Genomic DNA, 24631 nt, shown 5'->3' on the forward strand with positions numbered 1-24631 from the left:
ATTCCGTGCATCCTGCATCAATCATTATTACAAAAACCGGGCTCGATAGTCGAGGAACAAAGGTGGGAACGGAGTGTCACAAAGTTTGACACGAATGTTACGTGATTATTTAACACGTCATAGAGATATTATAAGTAATCATTTTTCCAAGGCTCCAAGCTTTTAACCAAACTTTAGGCCTCATTCGCACTGAGAGCTTTTTTAACGTCCGTTAAAAAAGCATTCAAATAGAACAAAATATGCATTCCCAAGTATCTATTCACACGTCAAAGCTTTTTTAACGCGCACTTTGTAGTTTTAACGCAACGCTTTTTTAACGCTCGTAATATTGGTATAACATTGGATTTTTAGGAAGCCATTTAAAAAAGTTGAGCTACAAATGGAAACTGCATTATAATTTTAAAACTTTTAATCAGAATAAATAAATAACCATCAAAATATTAGTTTATCCAATTCAACAATCAATTTATAAACTTTACACAAATAAAATTAATCTTTTACATTTTAGGGTGACTCGCTGCTGAAACATAGCTGAAACCTTTCAAATAGGTAGACCAATCATCAATTATATTAAGATGACGTGATAAAATTATCACGTGCTCAATCAATTGTATGATTGGTCTACTGAACACGTCTCCGCTCTCCTCCACTTTCGGTGATAGATACTCTAAGAGCTGGCCGCCACCTCGATATGCGAAGTACAAGGCTACAGGTTCGTGTAGCTTTACTTATTAAATTCATTAAAGAGGTATATCTGGTTGTTAATACGAAGTAGCAGCAGTGGCATAAGTGCTAATCCTGCTAGGTCGTGATTTTTTTAATTGTTTACTATTATTGAATATAGTTATATTACACAAAAATCCAGCCTTGAAACTCACGCTCTAGTAAAAATGATAGCTTTGTCCTTTGAATACAAGCATATTACATATTATTATTATGTAACAAAGTTTCACACACGATACATTATTTCGGGAAACGACAAAGCAGCAAACACGGTCAATACAAGAATTGAATAGACCGTTACTAATATATCCCTTTTCATTTTCATCAGAGGATCAAACTCAATAAGAGAATGACTATTTTGCTCCTTTATATCTTTGTATTTTTCTTTTTCGTTTATATATTGAATTTTTAATGTCGTAAGAGGAGATACACTATCAGTCGATTTTTTCAGGGGCTTTGAAGGTACTTCCTTAATTTCATTCGCTAGTAATGTGAAACTTTCGCAATCAGTAACAGAATATATGGAAAGACAAGAAGGCTTGTTTATGAGTTTGATAAGAGAATCGGTTATATTCGTGCTGACAGATACTGGGAAAGGCCGGGACGGTGCTTCAGTAAACCTATTAATACATTCAGTTTGCCTGAATTTTGTATTTATTTCCTTATCCATATCCAACGGTCCACAAAGCAAAGTATCATTTGTAGTTATATTTTTGTCGGACGTTTTTTTGCCTCTGTTGTGGTCTTCGATGTTAGGAAATAAGTATAAAAAGTTACTATCACGCACTTCTAGTTTTTGTAATTTATCAAGAGAATGCAAAGATATCGCATTATCAACGCTTTGATCTACTGAACTCTCTTTTATAGACACATTGTTAAGTATGACCTCCAACTCTTTCTTTTCAAGATCAGTATGAAAGGTGTCTTCTTGCTTGGATATGTGAGCTTGATATGAAGTTATCTTTTTAATTTCATTTAAAAGTCCCACTAAAATGTCAAGTGATGTTGAATTACTAATGTTAGATTTTTCAATATCTGCAACAACTATATCTTCATTACTGGTTTTAGTTTTGACACTATTATCTTGTGTCTGTCGTTCATTATTCTGTATCTTAATAACGAATTCTTCATGGTTGTCTAAACTTACCTCATTTTTATTTTCATCTCTAAGTAGACAAATAATGGATTCTCTTTCAGTTGTTTTTTGAGATGTTTTTTTAACCACATCCTTAAAACACCGAATAGATTTGCTTAATTTTGCATTGACTACATTTTCAGATGATAACACAGCTTTTAAGTTTTTCGACCTTGAGTCTTCATTTTCTAATAGACGAATTTTAGTTTTAGAATCATGTTTAACCAGATATTGTGGTAAAGCGTAACCTATGGTTGCTATCTGCATGGGAAAATTAGTGAAATTGAAGTTGGTGAAACAGGTATTAGATAGTACAGGTAGAATTTTGAGTTCCGTAATAGTTTCTGTTTTTTCATTTATTATATCTTGTGATAATTTCGATTTAAGTACTAGCGAGCTCTTATCTTCTGATCGCAAAGTCAAGAGATTTTCCATGGACTGCTTAGGTGTAACATTCAATATTAAATTTTTACCTCTCATTAACTTTTGAAATGTGCCATTTTGTATTTGATGACACGTTTCACTTTCTGGATTATGTAACTCATTAGGAGGACAAGGTTGGTTAGTTTCACACATATTTATATTACAATTGGCTATTTCATCGTCTTTCTGCTCCAACGAAATAACTGACACAGCCGTAACTATATTTTTATCTTCAAATATATCGACTGGATAATCAGAGCTCGATAGTATAATTTCATCAGAATTCGATCTTTTTTCTATAGAAGTATCATCAAAACCATCACTCGCTTTAGATACGGACTCATTGCATTCAGCGACGGCACCTAATACAGGCATAGTGCTGCTAATCATAGAATCAACCATGCTGTGTAATTTTTTGCCGAGAGTAGAAGATTCTTCTTTGGTAGACGGAGATGACGTCAAAGACACTGTTGAAAATGAATTAAAAAATCCATTTATCATATAAAAATAATAGTTAAGGCTCGCGAATTTGTCCACGCGATTTATGTTTTTTAGAGTTGTGGGATTTTTTTTATATTTCGGAATAGAAAGTAGCCTAGGTAGGTTATAAACTACTACTGGACTAATAGCTTCCGGTTTAGGCTAGGAACTGCTTGCATTCTGGAGACGGCTCCAGAATACAAGCTGTTCAAGTCTTGTCTTGGTGTTGTGTTAGTCTTGTCTTGGTCGTTTATAATTGTCGTGTATAATCGTGCATGAATCTAAAATTTTAAAAATTCTGGAGATACTTTGATGATAGGTATAATTTCAAAATATCTTACCCACATCGAGGTCGTTGGGTATCAAAGGGACCCTCGACTTGTGTGCGCTGTAAGAATTGCCGGTCTCTAGTGAACGCGAATCGCGTCCATAGTGACTCTTCACATACGTTTCCACAGCTACCATCTTTCCTTTTCTGAAAGTATGTACTCATTGACGATAAAACAGGTGAATTAGTTTTGCCATGATCAAAAGACATGGTCCAAACCCAGGCCTCAAAATGCTAACGATAAAACAACTTTTTTCATTTGATTTGCCAATGCACTTTCTCTAAATCAAAAACGATCCTCTATTGGCGTGCCAAAAATCTATTTTCCGCGGCCATTTTTAATCCGCCATCTTGAAAAAAAATTAGGTAGGTATACTGTTAACACCCGCACTCTCTCAAGCAGCTCTTAAGTCAAAAAATACCATGTTAGCCATCAAAATCAAAAAGTAATAATTATGACGATTACAACTATTTTTACTGTAAACTATAAGATACTTTGCATTTTCAACGGGCCCGAGTACGTTTTGGGCCATCTCCTTTGTAATTTTCTTAGCCAATAATTTCTTACAGTTCCTCGGGTAACTTATTAACATTTCCATGGATACATGTTGGTTTGCCGACAGGTCCCAGAGATCGTTTACCAAATCCATCTCGGTTAGGACTATTATTATTTGTGTTATGTGGTTTAGCTCTTGACAACCTTTCTGTAATTCAAAAACAAAAAATTTTCTATTAAAACTATTCTGTTTAAACTATTGTTCCGTCAGTACTTATTTAATTACTAAAGACGTCGATGAAAATTCACCTTTACACACCTGTGGGCAATCCAGCTGAATGTGGTTGCTTTGTAGATGAGGGTAGTTCATCATATATTTTTCTCTGTTTAGTTCTTGTCAAGCCTATACTTTTCTCGGGATTCGGTGTAGGGGGCGTTGGTTTAGACAATCTGTCCATTACTCGTTTTCCAAATCTATTTAGGGGTTCTTCCTGTTGGGACTGTAGATTTGATTTTTTAGGTTGCGCTAAGCTATTTAATCTTGCCAGATTTCTTGAAGGGCCACGCACTGCTTCTCCCCTAAGTTCTTTCACTTCATCAATAATATCAGCAATTTTTTTTCTGTTCGTATCTAAAGAGTCTTCTTCGTGTTGTAATTGTTGCTGTGTAATTTTGGGAGGGCCATATCCCGTGCCTTGACGTTTCCTTTCTATAAGGACTGACTTTTTTGAGGATATTGCTTCAGATTCCTTTAAATACTGATCTCGTTTTGACATTCGCTTGAGAAAATTTTGTCGAAAGCTGCTTTTATCTTGAGTAGTTAAACTTTCAGTTTTTTTGTTCTTTTTCGGTTCCTTTTCATTTTTAACAGTCGTCTTTTGGACGTTGTCAAATTCGTGAATCAATTGAGATATAGCTTTTAATGGATTTTCCTGAATTTTGCTACAAGATAGTTTTTTAAATTCTTTATTATTTGCTTTATTGTTAATTTTGTTAATTGCTGGTTTTGAACCAATCGTTATTTTCGGAATAATGGACGTGGGATTCTCGTATTTCTTCTTAGAGTCTTTCGAAGTTTTTACTACAGTTTTTGGCTTTTCAAAACAACAACTACTAGGATTAGAGGAAGTTAGTTGATGTTTGATGCTAGTTCCACTATCAGTGGCTTGATCTTTAGAATTACCTTTACCACATGTTATATTTAATTTATCAATATTAGTTGCGGCTTTACTTGAAGTAGGCATAACCTCCAAGCTGTCCGTTTTACCTATTTGTTTTATAAGATCATATATTTTATCAATACTTCTTCTACACTCTACGGAAGACGTAGTTTTACAATTTTCAACTTGTGTATAATTAACCTCTAGTTTTGGTAAATTTGCCGGAACTGAAACTTGAGTACTTCGTGTTGACATTAAGGCATTTTTTTGAGTTATTTCTTTTTCAGTATTGACAAAACTATCATCGCGTCTGTGAATTAATTTTTGATAACAATTAACTGTAAGTAAATCTAAATACTAACTTACTGATAGTAGACAAAATATCAAAATATGTACTTACAAAACATTTTGTTGCAAACTAGATGAAGTATTTGTCAAACTGAAGTCTGTTGTAGATGGAGAAATTAATCGCCTGAGAAAATTTAAATTAACACCAATATCATTAGCTGCTGGGGGTGTAGATGCATCATTTGTTAAGTTTTGACTTTCGTTTTCTTTCCTTTGCAGGTACATAACTTCCGTGTCTGCGTCATCTAAGTAATAACTGCGGTTAATATACTTTTGGTTATTTTTTTCAGGAGACACTAAAGAAGGAGGAGGAGAAGAACTTTTACATTGAGTTTCATCATCATCTTTTAGTTGTATCTTGGGAATAGCAACCCTTGTTTGATCTTTGTGATATCTTTGAGAATTTCTAGTATTAATTTTCACAGGATGCCCATAGATTGAGTTATAAAAATACTTGTTTGTTATTGATAACTTTGTGACTGAGTCAGACGATTGGACCATAATGGAACCTCTTCCGTTCCTATGTTTCTTTATTCTACAGTTCTCGCTCATTGCATTTTTTTTGAGTTCTCGCTTCTCTCTAATCTCCAAAAGCTTTTTCCTCTTTTTCTCTTCTATAGCATATGACTTATTTTCATAGGGAGATTTAATTCTCACCCTCATCGGTGACTTTCTTTTGATATTGTCTTCGCTCTCTTCTATAACAGGTGTCTGCTTGCTTAGTCGATGAATGATAGAATGTAGATCGTCGGTAGCAATTGTGCTAAAGTCAGCTTCAGCTCCGCTGGAATCACATTCATTATCTTCTTGGCAATCGCTTTGCGGTAGAGAGTCATAATCATTCTCTGAAAACTTCTCAGCTTCTGTTTCTTTATCTGCTGCTAAATTACAGTATGCTGTTTTATTTGGAGGAACGTCTTTTATGTTTTCATTTGATTCAATTTTAATTTCTTGTTTTAGTTTTTGATCTGTTGTGTCATTTGGAAGAATTTTTTCAGTGTTTTCATCTGATTTCATTTCAGTTTCTTGTTCTACTTTTTTATCTAAGGCATTAAATTTTTCAAATTCTAGCGCTAGCAGATTATTTGAATGAGTCTCTGTAAAATTAAGAATAGTTTAGTACAAAGAAATAAAACATGTTTAAAATTATGTAGGTTTGTAAATCTCAATTAACCTGATTCAGAAGCAATGGCAGGTAAAGATTTTAAAATCATAATTGAATCAATATTACTAATGACATGACCCGAGTTAGAGCGTTGCAATTTTAACACTACGTCTACACGAGACTCTTCTTCTCTATCTTTCTTGCATGTTATAATAAGATTGTCTTTGCAGCGTTTGCTAAATAAGCTGTAAGTGCCACAAATTATTTTTGGGACCTCCACGATAACTTTCTTTTCCAATATTTTAGAGAGAGACCTGACATCCATTTCAGAATGGACTATATCATCCCATGTGAGTCTTTGATCAGTACGTTTCTCCTTTACGCGTAGTGGTATGCTGACAGAGTTCGCCAAAACTATCTTTCTAAGTTGGGATTTATCTTCAGGTGTTGTGATTTTGTCTTCGTAAACTTCTCTCCATTTCTCTTTAACCTTTTCAGTTAAGTACTCACCATTACTTATACGTTTTAGCTGTTCGATTGTGTTTTGCACATATTTAATAATGTTATCTATATAAAAATCATAATTATCCTCAATACGTTTGCAGCAAATATAATCCAAGAGCGATGCTGGAAGAACTGTACTGTCAGACTGCTTAGGTTTAGATATCTTATGAAAACTTTTTAGTTGTCCTTTGATGATTGGATCATTGAACAAAAAGTGTTTGTCGTACTCAATATTTAAATCAGATGTGCGTATCTGCATATCGCCAAATTTATGACAAAGTGTATCTCCAAAGTTATTCAAAAGGTCTATTCTTTCTTCATTAATCGCAAAAACATTTTTAAAGTCTCCATTACTGATGTCTTCACTGAAATCCGATCCTTCAGAGCCTCTGTCGTCGTTGTATACTACATTTTCGACGTATTGATTGGGTCTTTTACTTGTCTGTTTATTAGTGGAAGATACTAGTTTAGTATCGATGTCTATATTCTTATACAGGATTACCAAATCACGGGTAGTAAGCGCCTTATCACCTACAAGTTTAAATTTTTCATAATATACAATGATCAACAATATTTTTAGATATCATTGATATGTTCTATGTTACCTAAGTCATGAGTCATGTTAAATGAAGGAAGTAAGACGAAGTTAACAAACTTACATAACTACTAGAAACAGTACATAATAGTAAAATCGTATAAGTTGCTAGAAGAATATCCTGCTACTGCTGTTTTCACACAAATGCAATTTTATTGTACAACATGTTTAAAAAAACCATTTTAGTTAAATACATTGCACCCAACATACTTTCAGCACGATGCGTGCACGTTTGGGTTTTGAGATAAATAAATATCATTTTTACGCTATTAATAAAGTATCACAGTAATCACACTTAATATTATAAAGGCGAAAATTTTGTGTATGTTTGTTACTCTTTCACGCAAAAACTACTAGACAGATTTGGCTGAAATTTAGAATGGGTATAGATTATAACCTGGATTAATACAAAGTCCACTTTTTATTCTGAAAAATTAAAGAGCTCCTTTGGGATTTCTAATTTAAAAACATATATCCACGCGAATGAAGAACATTACGACTGGCGACTGCGCACTGTGCACAGACAGATCTCAGCCAAACTAATATAATTAATCTTTAGTCCATACCAGCGTAAACCACCATAATATTGTAATTTCAGATTGGACTACTTTGTGCGCACTATACAAAAGCCACTGTAATACTTTACTAACCATCACCTTCGAAGGTATTATCTTTGGCCATAATCTGATAAATCTCTTCAGCTGTTTGAAACTCAGCGGAGTTGTCCTCCAAATGCATGTCCGCATCCCCCACCCTTCCACTTTCCTCTTCAGGTACTCGATTAATTAGCATTCTGCAACTACTCGGATTTTATAAGTCATAATAATTAAAATCTAACAACCGGTAAGAGCTTTAAAGATGAAAATGTAAAATATGTAGGTATATTATCTACAAAAATACAAATAGGCGAAATCGTCGACAATATTGAAAAATTTAACTGACTTTTTCAAATCGGGATGGAATATTATCTGTCAACAGTCAAATGCATTGAAATACTATTCAAATAGCCAGCCAGCGAATTTATAACATTTACTTCAAATAGTTTTTATTTTGAATAATGACCGTTTGACCCATTTATTACTTCAAGTTTGGTCAGCCGACAATGACCGTAGGGGCGGGTGGGATGAGGTAAAGGCTTTGATACTTACTATGATGACTTTGATTATGTATCTCGCTAGACCCTAGCAGAGAATAGCCCCGTAATACAATCCATACTATGAATGCGAAAGTGTGCATCTGTCCGTCTGCATTGTTTTTCACAGCTTATCCATATTTTGACGAAAGGCACTTCTTTTACCTCGAAAATGGACATATATGCTACTTTTTGTCCTGAAAAATACCCTTAAACCCACGCAGACGAAGTCGCGGGCATCATGTAGTACCTAAAAATAATTTACTTTTAGAACTGAATTGAGAAAGGAAAAAGTAAAATAAAATTTTAGAGAACTTTAATAAATACTTTAATTTCACAATAATAATAAATAATTTAATAATTTAAATACATCAATGGAATGTTAAGTACAATATTTAGTTGTGGTTAAAATAATTCAGTCTTAACTTAATGCTAGATTAATATAAATTGCTTATATTATTACTTTTAAGTTAAATAATGCAGATCTGTACAAAATACTGCCATAAAACTATAAGGCGCAACGTACACTGCACTGGCAGAGTAGTGTTGTGTCTTTTAATATCGTATGTGTAAATAAAAGGTGGACCGAGCGCTCCTAACACAGTAATACCGCTTTTATAAATCGCATCAGCAAAATTAGTTTGCGCAGAAAAGCGCCACCAACTAAAGCCGAATGTAATAATCAAATACAGATTTTATTGCTTGATGTTAAGATTTTAAATACAAGAACAGATACTTCTGCTAATCGAACTGATCTCGTTAATAAAAATTCGCGCGTACAAATTAAAACATGGTACGTACGCAACAACCAATAGCATGATTGGCTGAGATATTTTCACGTCATTCAAAAATAGGATTTCTGCGCAAGTACATCGGGGTAACTTATAAAAGTGGTAGTACTGTAACCTACTTGAAGCAACACCACTGGTGTTGCTGGTGGTGCCGAGCGAGAGCCGTGTGGTGAAATCGATCTCTCGCTCTCGTCCGGGATAGCGATAAGTAGGTATTTGCTTCAAGTAGGTAGTGCTTGATCCATGTTTAATACTATTTAAAATCATTTTTTATTTATTTATAGACTAGCGCCTGGCTGCAATCAGGCCTGCTAGATGCAGCCTAAGTTAGAGCGCGCATGCGCATCTTGTCTTGACTTGACGCGGTTGACTTCGGAGCATCGCAGCGCGTGTTTTCTCTGGAGAACCGAGCCTTGAAGTATTTACTTTATTTCGATTGGATAAGTATTAAATTGAATTGATAAATTCAAAATCTTCTGCCGTCCGGTCCTCCAGTCTATGTCTGTCCACTAAAGCGGTGCGTTTGATTTAAGGCGCCTTAAACAGTGACTCCAGCAGTTCGGGCTCGGAGAGGTCCTTCTTGAACTGCTGTGCGATGTCCTGGATGAGGTGACGCCTGCGCACGTGCGGAGGCTGGTACCTGGGAATAAACAAAATCAAAACTTGAAAAATTAGAAATTCGTACCTTTAGAATTATTACTATAGACTTATTTCGAAATTTTGTTTGAATAACTAGATGATGCTCGTGTGGATTTAGATTCTCAAAAATCCCGTGGGAACTCTTTGATTTTCCGAGATGAAAAGTACCTTATGTTAATCTCCAAGTTTTCAACTATATCCATGCAAGAATCAGGTCAATCGCGAGGTCTTTAGGCGCGACATAGGAGTAGCTCAGACATTTTTCGGGCGAAAATAGTTTTACACGACACTTTTGTTGGAAACGGCCACCAAGGAGAACAGCTGTGGGCTTTTTTTTTCGTCTGGCTATCTTTTTTTTTCTCTCTCGTCTGGCTTTTACAATGACTAGCCAATGTCAAGTTTGTAGTTATTTGTAACAAGTTAGCTAAACTATACAAGTATGGACCCCGTCTGTACCGGCGCTCGCCGACATACGCACGGCACCCCCTTAGAGCGCTTTCCAGTAAGTTTTAACAAAAAAAAAAACACTCCAAAAAGTCACAACACGCGCGCCAGCAAACGCCACCACAGACGAAGTCCCTGGCTATCTTATACTTACAAGTCAGTGTTAAGACGAGCGCGTCGGGCCAGGAAGCGCGCGGCGCGACGCAGACAGTCGGGCAATAATCGCGGAGCCAGTAACGCCCCGTCAGCCAACACCCCCGCGCCGCCCGCGCCCCCCACCCGCACCCTCACGAGCCCCGCTCGCACACCGCTCACACACAGCACGCTGGTTTCGTGGCGCCGCCATGGCACGCCCGTTTCACAGTACCGTACCAGGTCATCTAAAAATGGATTTTATAGAAATAAAATACTACACGTCTTTTACGTACTTAAACAAAATAATAATGGCGGTTCGTGTTCTATTTGGAGTTATGTAAAAATACGACTATTCTGGGGTAAAAATCTCTTACCGATCGGCAAATTGAGGTGGTCCTCAAAGTCTTCTAACCATATAATAAGTATCTTCGGTGTGAAATCTCTGTTGCGCCGTCCACTGCCTGAGAACGCAGATGAAAACAATTTTGAAGTGTCACAAACAAAATATTTCCACGTGGATAAAATCGCGGGCAAAAGACAGTATACCATAGTACGCAACAGGTTGAGACGGCAATCGGGTTGACCCGCACAGTCCCCGGGCTAACCCGGTGCGGGATAGCGAGGGTGACGTGCGGGTGTGCAGGGCATCCCCCGGCATTATACTCCGATTGCCATCTCGACCTGTCGCGTACTATATGTATACCGTGAAACAGTAGTAACACATACCTGAGAGCGGCGGTGCGGGACGGTCTAGCTCAAGCGACAGAGCGCGAGTCTTGTCGAGCGCTCGTCGCTCGCCGCGCTCGCTCTCGCTCACGCTCCGCTCGTAGCTCACTCCGCTCCCTCCGCTGGATACGTCCCACCATGAGCCGCCCGCTTTTTCTGACCCCTTACTGAAAACACCCAATAAAACTCAGGCATGCCGATTTCCTCACGATGTTTTCCTTCACCATTAAAGCAAGTGATATTTAATAGCTTAAAATGAACATACTCCGAAAAGTTAGAGTTGCGTACCCGGAATTGACCCCCACACATCAGAGTCCGACGTCCTAACTGATAGGTTATCCCTGCTTATTTTTTTTAAACATTAATCATTTAAACACACATTGTAAGGTCTACATCTCCGAAGGATGCTCCGGTGTCGGGGCGAAATACACATGCTGCATGTTGCACCATACAGATTTGTCTGGTTTAGCGGATTATAGCAAATTAAGCTCTTGGTTTCTTGTATATTATGGACTTCCGCAAAGTAGGTATGCAACATTTAAAACTTACTTGACAGAAAGGCAGGAGCCGTCCACGTCGCACTTGATGCTGTCACTCTGGTCGTCCGCCTCGCCGAGCTCGTGGCCCGACGGAACCACAAACGCTATCTCGTCCGTCGAATCCGACCAGTACAGTACCTGGACGATAACAACTAACATTTAGGTTACATTATAAACATTCTTATCGATTTTTCCCCAAAAACGTTGTTTTGAATGATGAAGATTAGTTTAATAATTTATTTACTAATGGATACCTCTGGTGTGTGCTTGCTATGTTAAAAAAAATGTGCCTAATGCATTGCTTTAGTGGTCTAAAACCATTTTCGCGTGATTGCTTTTGTAATGAAACCGGTTTGGCTCGCTTTCTCTGTTATGTAACCCCATTTTGAGTTACCAACCAATCACAACGTGTTTTCAAAAAAAAATCGAAATCCAATTCGAAAATGTATTCAAGAAACAATTTCAATTGGTCGGTGGCACAAAATGGTTAGCGCCCACTGAGTTTTTGTCTCTGTCATTTATATGGAATAACGTAACGAAGAGAACGCTATACTAACTTCTTTCCGTGGATAGAGTAAAGTGTACCTGTTCTCTGCCGTCGTAAATACTGGGCGTCATGGGGTGTTGCGGGGGCGGCGGCGGCGGGTCGGAGGGCAGGCGGGGTTGCGCGTCGTAACTGCTGCGGACGTGACCAGTCCAGCCCGCGTGACCTTGTACGCGAACTGGGGTGCCCAACCTTGCGAACATCATTTTTTTTACAATTACTTTTGAATTAAGTGAATCTATCAGGGGTTCGGCATACCCATACTACCAAGAAGAACCAGCAAGAACTCGGAGGTTATTTTCCAGGAAAAATATTCCAAAAACCCCTTGAAATACTGAATAATGAATTTTTCTCGATTGTAAATTTGCCATTTATGATTCTAATAATTTTTTATACTTTTTTTTTCTTTCGTCTGGCTTTACAAAGATTAGCCAATGTCAAGTTTGTAGTTATTTGTAACAAGTTAGGGAATCTATACAAGTATGGACCCCGTCGGTGCCGGCGCTCGCCGACATACGCACGGCACCCCCTTAGGGCGCTTTCCAGTCAGTTTTAACAAAAAAAAAAAAAAAACACTCCAAAACGGCAGAGCCAGGCCAGCTAACACCAACACAGACGAAGTCTTTTTTCATACTTATAAATTGGTTGTAATACCTTGACAAAATCATTTCGCTTCGGGAAAATAACCATTAAAATTTCGGCGTGTATCAAATCACGTGAGCCGTGAGCACCGCAGGACTGCTTGAAGCGACTGAGATCCTGTAGGGGAATTGTCTAATGCTGTCTCACTCACGTATCATCACCAGTTGCATTTGTGATTTTATTTGTTAGTATAAATTATGTTGGCCACGCGCGTTTATCTCATAGAATCTAGTTTATTTAGAGCAATAGGACCCTGCAGGGGAACTGTCTAATACTGTCTCACTCACCCGCGCAGCATCCGCACGAAGGCAGGCGAGACGGCATCACCAGTCGCGTTGGCGATGATGTCCGCCGCGTTGCGCTGTCCTGCTCGCGCGTACATCACGTGTACAGTGAGCGCCGCACGATTGCCCGTAGCATCTAGCCGCCTTAGAGCAGCTGAGAACCCTACGGCTGAACTGTCCAATGCAGTCAGGCGAGGCAAGTTACCCTGAATATTGGACAATCAAGAAAATGGGCCGTTTAGGATGACAATATTGGAAGATCTCTGAAAAAAAGATTTTAAGGAAAAGAAGTACTTCTGCAACCTCTGGGATGGATTTGCCAACTAGCATCTAACTTCTAAAGAGTACCAAAGAACCCCACGGCTGAACTGTTCGAGGCAGTTAGATGAGGTAAGTTCCCCTAGATATTGGACAATCAAGAAAATGAATCATTTGGGATAACATATTTACACAATCTCCAAAGAAAAACACTGTAAAAAAGATTTACTGGGATTTGAGAACATTGAGATGGATCTATCAAGTAACAAGTCGATGCATTAAACTCAATATATTGCCGCGCCCGAAAAATTATTACCGATGAATCACCAACAGTTAGGTTTTTAAAAATCCCGTAGGAACTCTTTGAATTTACGGGATATAAAGTAACATACGAGTATGTCACTCTCCAAGGTCATTAACTATATCCATGCAAAAAATTACGTCGACTGGTAGCTCCGTTGCGGCGTGATTGAAGGACAAATTAACAGAAAAATACCCTATTTGTTGATCAACCAAAAATTCTGAGGTTGAAGCTAAACGGTGTATCAGGGCAAATGAATCATGAACGGAAAATACCTTTTTGTCTCCTCCGATATTCAAATATCCAAAGTGTGAGAGGAACAATCTCGCAGTCTGGAACTCGGTTACAGGTTCAGGCGGCACGTATTCTTCAGGCATCTGGATAAAAAGATGGTTGCTTTTAATTTTTGTAAAATGTCTAAAAAAGTTATGACAAGATACAAAACGGTGAACAAATGAAAAAGAATGGCGTTAGGCATTCATCATCACCAGTGTGTGGACTTCCGCTGCTGGACAGAATATTCCTTAATAATAGGCCTTTCCTAATGAGCGCCACCACACCCAGTCCTCAGCCTTCCTCATCCAGTCTGTTTATGTTGTCGATCTATCGTGATGGAAGGCGCCATCCACGCTGTTCCATCACGATAGATCGACGCTTGCTTATACGCGGTCTCCACTCTAGTTTTAGACAAACACGGCATGCCCACTGCCTTTTGTTTGGGCTATGTCAGTGACCTTGGTTCTTGCGGATATCCTCAGCCAGCCTCGGGCAGCGTGGTAGACTGTGGCCAAACCCTTCTAATTCTGACAGGAAATCCGTTCCCAGTAGTGGGCCAACGAAGGGTTGAAGTGATACTTACAACATTTTCTTCGCTCTCTCTCACTCGTTTCTCGATGGCAGCCTGTTGTTCTAGAAGCCTGAAGAGCGTGGGAGCTTTTGGGTCATTCAGCTGCCGCAACACCGCGTCAAGTGTGGGGAACGCTGCGTCACTGGGAATCAAACAGCATTTTCAAATTATGTGATCTGATATTGAATTTCATTAAATGTATGAAAAGTTTAGAGCCGTTTAAACACAAAACTAACTGCGTAACAAAGATTTATAAAAATCAGCAAGATTTAAACCTTGAACAATTAATTTTCTTTTTAAATTAAATTAACAATGTAATGGTCTGATAAATGCTTCGAGTATTGAATTTGCCTTTCTGATGCAGTTGGAGTAGAAATAAGTAAGGCAAAGACGCACAAAAAGAAATCAATGAAAGTGAGTAATAAATGAATTTGACTTTGACTTTCAGAAGAGGAACTATCTTGCATGCACTATACTTCTACAATTGCTTGTAGCGTATGCGTATGTACTATGTAGTGACCGTGCGTGCGTGTGCGTATGTATGGGTGTATAAGTGTGTGGTGGGGTGGTGGGTATGAGGGTGAATGTATGGATGTAGGTGTATGATGTCTAGGTGTAATGTGTGAATATGGGAGTGGAAGTATATGAGTTGCGTAGTTGATCCGAATGAGTGTATCTGTGGGTGTGTGAAGTGGTATCTTACTCACACAGCACAGGGCGGCGCGGCGGGGAGCGGCAGGCAGGCAGGCGGCGCGCGGGGAGGGGGCTCCAGCATGGGCACGGGCCGCGCACACGCCGCGCCTCCCCGCCCCGCACACCGCGGCGCCCCGCGGCTGCTGAGGGACCAGGCGAAGCGACCCCAGCCGCAGCGAATGATTACTGAACATACAGTTTGTGTTACGGGTGAAGACCATAAAGCGTCATTTTGTGAGTTGTGTTTATCGCGTAATTTACGCTGCAATTGTTTTATGCCACGCAACAATGCAAAATAAGTTGCTGTGGACGGCAACGTTATTAATGTTACATTCACAATTGACATCTCTCAAAATTACGTTCATTTGGCCACGGCAGTTGGGACACGTGTCAAAAACGCGGAAATTAGCAGTAATATGCAGATTATTATCAACAGACTTACCCAAAATGTAATAAAGTCTCTATAAAGCTGAGATTTATAGAGCGCACTTTGACTTAACTCAGGCTTTACTAAGAAATAAAACGAGACAGATTTATGTGAGACACACAAATCTAATATAACAATCAAGAGTCAAGAATGTAAGTTTTTCTGTAAAGTAACGTAAAATTCAAATAACTGTTAATTTGATATTTAACTTATCATCATTAACCTAAATAAATATTTACCTGAAAAGCGTTAAACATAAAAGATTTTAAAAATTATTGTTTAATTTTAACTCTCACCAACAATAGTAGGCTGTGGTTCTTGGCTGTTCGCAAGCGGCTCTTCCAACAGGGATAACAACGTGTTTCCGTCGGCCACGAAATGCCGGAGCTTCCCGTGGCCCAACGCTGACAGCCAACGCTCGTCCAGTCGGCACCATTTACCGCCGTCGCTTGTTCCTACCTGAACACATGAGTCAATACTGAACAGACCATCTTCCATCAGTGACGCTTTGATTTTCTACAACCCTGGAACTTTGGAAGTATTTTTGGATAAATATTACAAACCCACAATTAAGTTAAAATTGCGATATAACACAGACAATAAGTTTCCACCGGCCACGAAATGCCAGAGCTTGTGGCATTTCGTGGCTGATGGAATCTTTCTGTGCGCTGATAGCCAAGACTACTCAAAGACACCATTTATAGCCGTCACTTCTTCATACTTGAACACAGTATGTGCTAATGTTAAATAAACCATCTGTCTGTCAGCGATCTTTGTTCTTCATCCTGTAACATCAGCCTGTAAGCGTCAACTGCTGCACATAGGCCTAATTAATAATTACCTGTTCCAAAATCAACATCAACAAAGATTCGGCAGCATCTCTCACACGCATTGATACAGGTTTCAATTCCTTTTCATCCTTCATTTTGGGCGTTTCGCCGGGTTTCCCTTGGGACAAAAAAGATAGATGAAATCTTTATTGCACACAAAACATGAAAAGGAACACAACACGAAAGGGAGAAATAGAAAAAAACAATAAAAAAAAACAATTCATAGAAAAAGAGGAAGATAGTGCATTCAAGAGCGGGTTTTCTGGCGCTATATTTTTTTAACTTTGATGGTGGCAATCTTATTGAGAGCGTGCAATGTGTCAACAAGGAAATGTAAAGAAAGACAAGGTGGGATAATTTTAACTTTAATTTGCAGGAGTTGCGTGCTTGTAACAGTGTTCTTAATTCTTATTCGTGCTTTAGGAGGCCAGAAAGTTATAAATTATGTGTAAAACATGAAGAGTTGCTCCTATGAAGATGACATGTTCAGGATTGAACAAACCATGAATACCTAGAATCTCAGAATTTTTGACATCGGAAGACGCTTGACAGAAGAAAATCGTCCTACTTTGCGTTTTATGCTGGTACTTTTATACAGTTGATTGTATCAGAAAATTGACATATAAAGAGCTCGGACCTTATTTATTACATGATTAGTATATTAGATAGAGCGAAGTGAAGCGCGATTGGATCATCTTTTTCTTTCCCTTTCCGCGCAGTCATCGTCATCATTACCAACCGGCAGACGTGCACTGCTGGACATAGGTCTCTTGTAGGGACTTGCGCTGTAGGAAAGTATAAATCCGTGCGCCACACTCTCAGAGACACACTCTCCAGTCGTAGAGAAGCTACATACCCTGGCTTTTGGAGCCGGAGATGCCCAGCTCAACGACCTCGAGCAGCGCCGCGAGGCAGTCGGGGTCAGCTAGTAGAGGCGCACACAGCCACGACGCGAGGCAAGTGTACGCGGCCACGACGCACGAGTGTAGGTCGCGCGAGTGCGCCTGCGGCGGCCGACCGCACTGCACGCCGATGTAGTCGCAGATCCAACGCACTGCACGTTTGCGCTCAATCGCGTCTGTGATAAAGTCACAAATTTTATCTTATATAATATGTCTAGTCAAATTGCAAAACATGGACAAAATCAGAAAAAGTAAGTAATATTTACTTATTCAACATAACTAAATTCATAACAAAGAGTCTCACCTATCATAAACTCTTGAGAGCATGAAACGGGAAACAGAATATCAATTTATCAACATCCTATAATCAAAAATGCATTTTTCCAAACAAAATCACTACTCACCAGGTTTGGACGAATGCAGTTTGGCGAGCCCCGATAGAAGTTCCAAGGCAGCGAGCGAAACTTGCAAATCCCCCTTCCACGAGGATATCAGCCTATGGCACACCAAGTACGTCGCGCGTACCACTAATGCCGCCCCTATAATATTGCTTTACGATTCAATCAAAGATCTATTACTTCAAACCACCGTGCGCCGCTGTGCACGCAAAATCCGCTATAATTATGTTATTTTTACAATTTTAACTATTTATGTTATTTGGATCAGTTTTAAAATGGCGAAACTCATTCTTTAATGTATGTCTTAGTAAAAGAGATAACATTTTTCGCTGTGTGACTTTGATCGAAAAGTAATACTTTTTTTCAAAACAATTAAGTAATAATTCTCCTGACAACTTGCGATTTTTCACACAGCGGAATTTGCATACGCAGCGACGATTGGTCGATTTGGTTGTACACAAGTCTTAAACTAGATGGACAAATCTAGAGGCTGAAATCTATAAGACGCACTTTGACTTTGCTCAGTGTAGTGAGCACGAATATTTTGGGATTAACTCTGTCTTAAGTCTGAGCAAAGCCTAAGTTCGCTCTACAGATTTCACCCTTACAGTAGTCCTGCATAAAACACCGTAAAAGGGAGCCTTTTGCCCATTATTGGATTAACTTAATTACAACCAGAACACGTAGAAAACAAAACCCCCTACTGAAATCACACACAGGCACACATAAAATAAACATTACATATAATAGAATATATATTTAAAGATAGGTTTTGATGTTCAACATACACACATACACAAATATGACAGGTCAGATTAGTGGGCAAGTAAAAAGCTAGTCTTGCTGTCAATTGTCAAGCCTGAAAATAATGGTGTCTGCCATACAAGAGAATATAATATTTTTTTGAAGATAAACAGGGATGTGTTGTCAATTAAATCTTCTTTTGAAGACTATGCAATACAAATGAATTACATCTTTAATAAAAAGGAAGAGATCGATGCGTATTTTTAATAACTTATAACTAACTGGTGAATTAAGGTTATAAAGATGAAAGAAAACAAAGTTCAGCAAGCCGTAACAGAATGGAAAATAAGATAGTAAAAAGCATATTATAGTATTTATAAAACATGTGTTCGGATGATATTTGAATAAACATTTATTTAAAAAAAGCCTTTAAATAAGCACTATATCTTCGACAATATTGACACAGATACATAATAGTATCTTACAGGTAGGTACAGAAGGATCACTCTACAAAGTTTAAATAAATTGCGACTCTAGTTGCAACACAGTAAAGTGCAATTCAGCTCGCACAGCGCTGCAGTCTGAAATTTAATAAATGGCCCTAGGTCTCGCGTAACTCTTCTTTTCTCTCTCCTCTCCCACATAGGACATAAGTAGAGTTACGCGAGTGCCCTCGAATGGAGGCGCCTTAGTATATTTCTCGGGTCACGTGGCCAAGTGATATTGCAGCCAAAATAGTAATTTTCTAGTACAAAGAACACGAACTATCTTATATTCAAATATCATCCCTACAGAATAGCAAAATAAAGTCGAAATTACCGAAAACAGGCGAAGATGGGTCTAGCTCCCTAACGTCGGCTGCGAAGTCGTCCTGCGAGCCTTCCGCGCTCGCCGGCCCGCTGCTATCCGACCGTGCTAAAACACCCCCCATAATATAACGCTGTCTTATACTAAACAGGCCTTTTTCATCTAGTTGCATAACTTTTTGAATCCAATAAGCTAAGTAGCCTGGTAATCTGGATATTATATACTTTTTGTAGCCAAGGTGGAGCGGTAAAACCACGTGGCAGACTAGAAGCCACTGATCAAACCAGGTCAAGTAGCTCACTGGCCTTCCACTTACAGAGCGTTTTTCAGGGTTAGCAGTGCTTTTGTGTCTCTACAACTTGCACGCCACTGTTATTCAAGAATATTTATATTTATTCTAAAATTTAAAAATAGTTCTTTATTTTTAAGGCACTACATAGCAGACACTTTTTATATTGTTTTAGGAATAAATCCAATTTTTAGTACACAAAATTCAGACCCAATGTTGGCAATTGTTGCATGGCGTAGCAAACCAAAATGTAGCTTGTGCGTGATTAAAAAATTTTGATGTATGTGTGTAATGTAACTACAGTGTACTTAGATTATAACGATAGCGTATTAGCTGTGATTGTGATGCAATGATTTTCAATAATTTACAGTACAAAAATATATAAAAGGAAAATCCGACTCATCAACGCCCAGCCCAAACTTTTGGACCTAGATTTAGGGGAGATGGGCCTCTCCTAAGGTGGGAGATATAAAGAAACTACATCTCCCTTACGAGGGGTGGCTGAAAAGTTCTGAGCCTAGGGCATTAAAAGTCTAGATAAAAATCTAAATAAAATTTATTTTTCAATATAGTCCCCATGGACTTCAATGCACTTTTGACATCTTTTATAGAGGCTTGTATCCCTGAAAAAAAATAAGCCGCGTCTTTAGCTTGAAAATGTTCATTTACGGCCGCCTTCATCTCTTCATCATCTCCAAATCTTCGTCCCCGAAGGTCCTTTTTCAAATTTTTAAATAGAAAATAGTCGCTAGGGGCCAGATCTGGACTATAGGGAGGGTGGTTCACTTCATCGAATCCAGTTTCTCGCAAGGCTTGCCTCGCAATGCGCGCTGTGTGAACCGGCGCATTGTCTTGCAGAAACAAAATTCCTTTGCTGATTTTGCCTCTTCTTTTTTCAACAATGGCTTCGCGAACTTTTTTCAAAAGCCCTGCATAATACTCTGCATTCATCGTAGTTTTTTTTTGGAGGTAATCTATGAGTAAAACTCCTTCGCAATCCCAAAAAATGGTGGCCATGAGTTTGGAAGCCGATTTTTCCACCTAGAACTTCTTCGGCGGCTTTTCCCCCTTCTCTATCCATTGCATTGACTCTTGTTTCGACTCCGGGTCGTATTGTCGGATCCACGTTTCATCAACGGTGACAATACGAGTGCAAATTTCCTCCAAATTGTCCTTGCACAGGTCTATAAATTCTTCGGAAGTTTCAACTCGTCGCTGCTTGTCCAGTGGCGTGAGCATTTTAGGCACCCAACGCGCACTGACTTTATTCATATGCAAATGATTATGCATAATGTCTCCAACTCGTTCCTTACTGATGCTCAGCTCTTCTGCTATCTGCCACAATTTTACTCGCCGATCGTCCAGTACAATTTTTTTTACTTTTTCGATGTTTTCATCAGTGACTGCGGTGTTCGGCCGGCCCGAGCGGGGGTCGTCTTCCAGAGTCTCTCGGCCTTGTTGGAATAGGCGTTTCCATCGTTTAACCGTGGCTGACGACGGTCCAGATTCTCCGTATACACTAGACATTTCTTCAAAAATTTCTTTTGCTGTTTTCCCCTTTTTTACGAGGAATTTTATGACGGCGCGATGTTCCAATTTCGTTAACTGCAGCGATGACTCAGACATGTTGATGTTCACGGTTCAATTACTCAAAGCTTAATGAAGCTAATCCGGTATGTGAGCTCGCGCGCCCGCAAGGGCGCGGGAGAGGCACGTCCGAGGCAATGGCCTCCTGCATGCGGGATCTTCCGCCTGGCGTGACTACGCCAGGGTCCTTGGGTTGGCCCATGGGCCTACGGGCTTTCCTCCTCAGTGAGGAAGAGGGAGTTGAGAGCGGTCCTCACGCCGTCGTGGTCCGACCTAGCCGGGTGGAACCCGCTTGTGGGAAGCCCAGCTGGGTGGTCGACGTGTGCGGAGGACGCGCTCCGAGGCATCTATGTGGCGCGGTTCTCTTCTTCCTCCTGTCTGGCGTCCTTGGTAGGCTGGGCCTCACCGGTGAAGGCGGCGAGTCGTCGCAGTCCCTCCAGGATGCGCAGGAGTGGGTCTTCCCCGCCATTTTTAATGGCGTGGAAAACGTCTTCAAGAGTCTCAAACGCCACGGCTTTGATGGCCGCGACGCTTGGTTCGGCGGTCCTTTTGGGCTGGGGCGGGATCCCCTCGGCAGGTCTGGGCTTCTGCGCAGGCGGCGGCGAGGGTGCGCGGGTTGGCGATGTCGCCTTCCTGCGGCGACGACCTCTCCTCTTTCTGGCAGGAGCTCTCTGCGTGGCCTCTCGTGGCTTCGGGTCGTTTGCAGGCGTCCGTACCCTGGAGCCGGTGGTCTCGGTGCGCGGCGGCGGTCTTGGGACTGTAGCCGCGACAGTGCCCGCGCGTCTGTTCCGTGCCTCCTTGCGGAAGACGGGACAGCCCACGTGGTTTGCGGGGTGGCTGCCTCCGCAGTTTGCGCAGGTCGCCGGGTCCTCTCGGGGTCTTGGGCAGTCCCGTGCGCTGTGCTCCTGCGAGCAGATCACACAGGCCTGGCGCCTGTGGCAGTGCGTTGAGGCATGGCGGAAACCCTGGCATCTGTGGCACTGAGCGGGACCCTTCTTCCCTCTCCATGCCTCGATGCGGACTCCCCCCATGCAGAGCAGCTCGGTGACTTCGTACACTGCTGGAATCGTGTGTGGGGTGCGGCGGAGCATGGCGAAGAAGAGGCAACCTGGTCTGCCCTTCCTCGCCCTGATCTGGCGCACGTACTCCGGCTCGAACCCCAGCTGGCGGAGTTCGTCTTCTATCTCTGCCGGCTCGGTGTTGAAAGGAAGGCCGCGGATTGCGACCTTCAGGCTCCTCTCGGCCGGCAGTGAGTAGGAGAACCAGGACACGCCCTCCGTCTTCTCCAGGGCGGTGAGGTACCGCTGGACGAGGCGGAATTCCTGGTCTTCCTGAGGCGTGAATCTAATACCCTTTCCATAAGGGCGAGCTGCTGGGTTTCTACCCAACTGGAGCTTAATCTGTTTGATGTGGTGCGTCCAGTTGGGCAGATTTTCCACGATGAGTGGCGGGTAGCGAAGCTTTCGCTGTTTCGTCGGGGCTGGGCCGCTCGGTGGCGCACCGCCGGAAGGGGCGGCGGCGGCGGGCTTCGGCGGTGGCGTTGCTCTCGCGCGGTCGGCGTAGGAGCGTGGGGCCGGCGTCGGAGCTCGGGTGTCGTCCGACCCAGAAGCTTCGGCTGTGCGTCGGGGCATCTCGTAGCGGGAGGGAGGGGTGGTCTTCGCAACCCGTTTCGCCTCAGCGGGCGCGTCCTCCTCCGAGTCGGTGCGCTGCCTGCGGCTGGGGAGCGCACGGCGATCTGGGCCTTCCAGGGCCAGGATGGCGGCGTAGTAGGCGTCATCCTGCCGAAGTCTAGGCTGGACCGTTGTCTCGCTGTCCGCCACACTGTCGTCGTCGAGCAAGGGCATCGACAGCGGGCGCGGCGCGGCGGTTAACGCGGCGGGCGCGGGTGCGGCGCGCGAGACGTGCGGGGCCGGTGGCGCGGCGTACGGCGCGAGAGCGCGCGTGACGGAGCCATACGGGGCTACAACGTCGGGCGCACTCGCGGGTGCGGCGCGTGATGCGGGTGCGGCGCGTGGTGCGGGCGCGGCCGGAGGCGCGGCGTACAGCGCGAGGTCGCGCGTGACGGAGCCGGTCGGGGCTGCAACGTCAAGCGCACTCGCGGGTGCGGCGCGTGATCTCGGATCGCGAGCATGTCGTTGATGGTGGCGGCCCTGAGAAGGGCCTTTGGAGGTGGATGGACGGCTGTCCATCCTCGCGCGGCTCTAGCGGCGCGTGGGAGCGGTCGTCACGCCACCCAATCGATCACCGGCTGGTGAGATCGGGCATCTCCGGGGTTCGGGCTTCTCCTCCGCGCAGACAGAGCGCGCGGGCGAAAACTGTTGGAGCTTTTTCTCAAAAAAAGTCTTCAGTTTTCTTTACGGTGTAGGGTGCGTGCGTAGTGGACGAATGAAGCTAATGACATGAAACTTTTCTTATATAGTGGGTAGATGTCGCTCAACTAGTGACCCGCCGGATGAGTAATTAGCACGAATGCAAGTGCCTTAGGCTCAGAACTTTTCAGCCACCCCTCGTATAATCTCATTTATTATCAACGCGTGTTACCAATAAGGGAACGTAGTACAGACTGGACTAATAAAAATATAAAATAAAATTATAGTTCACGGCAGCCGCGGTGGTCCGCTGACTCAGGCGCGGGCATCGTGTTACCTGTGTCCCTACATAGAAAACTGAAATTTTGCATATAGGTTCCCTTTATACACAACAAATTAGGCCGGATTTTTCGAAATTCCCACGAGACAAAACCGTAAGCAGATGCTAGTATTCAATAAAGCTGTCAATTAATATCCAAATTAAACTCTTTTGTTTCAAGCGTTATGCACCAACAGCAAGTTATGTTTTTGAATTAAAAATTTTATAATGGAATTATAGCTAATACAAAAACAAAGTAACGTTACAAAAATTGAAACTGGCACTTAGTATTACTTTAATAATCCCGATAAAGCTGGCGGCCTAAGCAGCTATTCGATTTGGCAGCCATTTTCGGTGGAAATTACGTATGAACATTATTACATCCGTCTGAAAAGATCTGAGGTAACTAAGTCACACCTAAAGAAGTATTACTAAATATAGTGCACTCATAGTCAAATTAATGAAATCATGTTGATGTTTGTGAGCACAAATTAAAAAAAAAAAAAAAAAAAAAAAAACACTTACCTTTATAGTCCGAAGCGTGAGACACAGTGGAGCCAGGGGGCGCGCTGTGTACCTTAGTAGTGGTGACGCAAGCGTTATGTCGCACGCAGAGGTACAAAGCGCTTAGAAGCGGCACGGCCAACGCTTCTGAACTCTCCACTTGGACGGCCGATACGCAGACTAGAGACAGCCTGCCGCGCGCGTACTCGCCTAGCGTCATGCCGCCGCTACGAGAAATGCGCC

The 24631-nt window shown here is 41.5% G+C and overlaps 2 protein-coding genes across 9 annotated transcripts in view; both read right to left on the reverse strand.

The window, feature by feature from the left end:
- Positions 1 to 398: 398 nt before the first annotated feature.
- On the reverse strand, positions 399 to 8256 carry LOC123874500. 3 transcript variants are annotated; one of them, XM_045919890.1, is made up of 8 exons: positions 7948 to 8256; positions 6268 to 7233; positions 5420 to 6190; positions 5146 to 5338; positions 3905 to 5055; positions 3658 to 3793; positions 3103 to 3236; positions 399 to 2748 (listed from the first exon to the last, which is right to left on the reverse strand). In XM_045919890.1, the coding sequence occupies exons 1-8, from the start codon at positions 8087 to 8089 to the stop codon at positions 950 to 952; spliced, it is 5292 nt and encodes a 1763-aa protein (XP_045775846.1). In that variant the 5' UTR covers positions 8090 to 8256; the 3' UTR covers positions 399 to 949. The 3 variants fall into 3 exon arrangements, with proteins under 3 accessions (XP_045775846.1, XP_045775845.1, XP_045775847.1); XM_045919889.1 differs by having other exon boundaries at positions 5146 to 6190; XM_045919891.1 differs by lacking the exon at positions 6268 to 7233 and having other exon boundaries at positions 5146 to 6190.
- Positions 8257 to 9267: 1011 nt separating this feature from the next.
- LOC123874501 (ral GTPase-activating protein subunit beta) overlaps positions 9268 to 24631 on the reverse strand; it is a 30290-nt gene continuing 14926 nt past the window's right edge. For 5 of the 6 annotated variants that reach the window (XM_045919897.1, XM_045919895.1, XM_045919896.1 and 2 more), the window contains 17 exons: positions 24410 to 24615; positions 19393 to 19488; positions 17836 to 17970; positions 17736 to 17747; positions 17386 to 17607; positions 16541 to 16647; positions 15996 to 16158; positions 15287 to 15458; positions 14592 to 14721; positions 14008 to 14109; positions 13177 to 13379; positions 12289 to 12439; positions 11714 to 11841; positions 11165 to 11331; positions 10813 to 10899; positions 10458 to 10683; positions 9268 to 9860 (listed from right to left, as the gene is read on the reverse strand). In XM_045919897.1, the coding sequence (XP_045775853.1) occupies positions 9749 to 9860; positions 10458 to 10683; positions 10813 to 10899; positions 11165 to 11331; positions 11714 to 11841; positions 12289 to 12439; positions 13177 to 13379; positions 14008 to 14109; positions 14592 to 14721; positions 15287 to 15458; positions 15996 to 16158; positions 16541 to 16647; positions 17386 to 17607; positions 17736 to 17747; positions 17836 to 17970; positions 19393 to 19488; positions 24410 to 24615 (2419 nt within the window). In that variant the 3' untranslated portion in view covers positions 9268 to 9748. The remainder of the gene's footprint in view (positions 9861 to 10457; positions 10684 to 10812; positions 10900 to 11164; positions 11332 to 11713; positions 11842 to 12288; positions 12440 to 13176; positions 13380 to 14007; positions 14110 to 14591; positions 14722 to 15286; positions 15459 to 15995; positions 16159 to 16540; positions 16648 to 17385; positions 17608 to 17735; positions 17748 to 17835; positions 17971 to 19392; positions 19489 to 24409; positions 24616 to 24631) is intronic. The other variant, XM_045919894.1, reaches the window with a different exon arrangement.

This window comes from Maniola jurtina, chromosome 18, assembly GCF_905333055.1.
Source record: "Maniola jurtina chromosome 18, ilManJurt1.1, whole genome shotgun sequence".
Taxonomy (NCBI): domain Eukaryota; kingdom Metazoa; phylum Arthropoda; class Insecta; order Lepidoptera; family Nymphalidae; genus Maniola; species Maniola jurtina.